This window comes from Charadrius vociferus, unplaced genomic scaffold, assembly GCF_000708025.1.
Source record: "Charadrius vociferus isolate BGI_N301 unplaced genomic scaffold, ASM70802v2 scaffold107, whole genome shotgun sequence".
In the NCBI taxonomy this organism is placed as follows: Eukaryota; Metazoa; Chordata; class Aves; order Charadriiformes; family Charadriidae; genus Charadrius; species Charadrius vociferus.
Window position 1 is genome coordinate 262,983 of NW_009649117.1, and position 631 is coordinate 263,613.

At 62.6% G+C, this 631-nt stretch overlaps 2 protein-coding genes across 2 annotated transcripts in view; both read left to right on the top strand.

Moving 5' to 3' along the window:
* The window catches only part of KIF17 (kinesin family member 17), a 17,463-nt gene extending 17,112 nt beyond the window's left edge, over positions 1-351 (top strand). The window contains 1 exon segment of the mRNA XM_009888346.1: positions 218-351. Within this exon segment, the coding sequence (XP_009886648.1) occupies positions 218-351 (134 nt within the window).
* A 26-nt stretch (positions 352-377) lies between these two features.
* Positions 378-631, top strand: part of DDOST (dolichyl-diphosphooligosaccharide--protein glycosyltransferase subunit (non-catalytic)) — a 4,803-nt gene continuing 4,549 nt past the window's right edge. The window contains exon 1 of the mRNA XM_009888347.1: positions 378-452. Coding sequence (XP_009886649.1) covers positions 378-452 — 75 coding nt within the window. The remainder of the gene's footprint in view (positions 453-631) is intronic.

Genomic DNA, 631 nt, shown 5'->3' on the forward strand with positions numbered 1-631 from the left:
CACCAACTACTTTGGACGCCGGCGCACCAGCCGCATCCTGCGCCCCGACCCGGCCCAGAACCGAGGTAAACCTTCACTTTCCTCAATTTTTTTTTGAGGAAGAGCAATTTTGGTTCAGTTCCCTCCACCTCAGCGGGGATTTTTCGCAGAAGGTGGCTGGTTTTTGGCATCCTGCGAGGGCCGATGCCCACCACCGCCCCTTCCCCTCCTCTTCCAGCTCTCCCGGGGCCAGAGGTGACCGCCATGCTCCAGCCCCGGCCCTTCCGCCTCCAGGCCCTCTCCTTGACCCCGCCAAACACCACCACCAAGCGCAAGAAGGGCAAAATCGGCTCCGGCAGCCGCCCCCTCTGACTCCACCGCTGCTGAGGTGTCCGGCCATGAAGGAAGACGCCAAATCTCTCTGGTTTTGCACCAAAAACGCTCTCGCTCTACACTGGGTTGCGGGACAGAGGGTGAGCTCACTGTTCACCGTGTTCTCTCGCTCGCTCCCCGCTCCCTCGCTGCAATAAACCAGTCTGACACCGCCATTTTGAGGTCTTTTACTGGGAACCTGCAGAGCCCCGCGCGATCCACCCGGGCCCGGCCGCCATCTTCCCCCTCCCCTCAGCGACCCTACGGTGGCCGCGCGGGG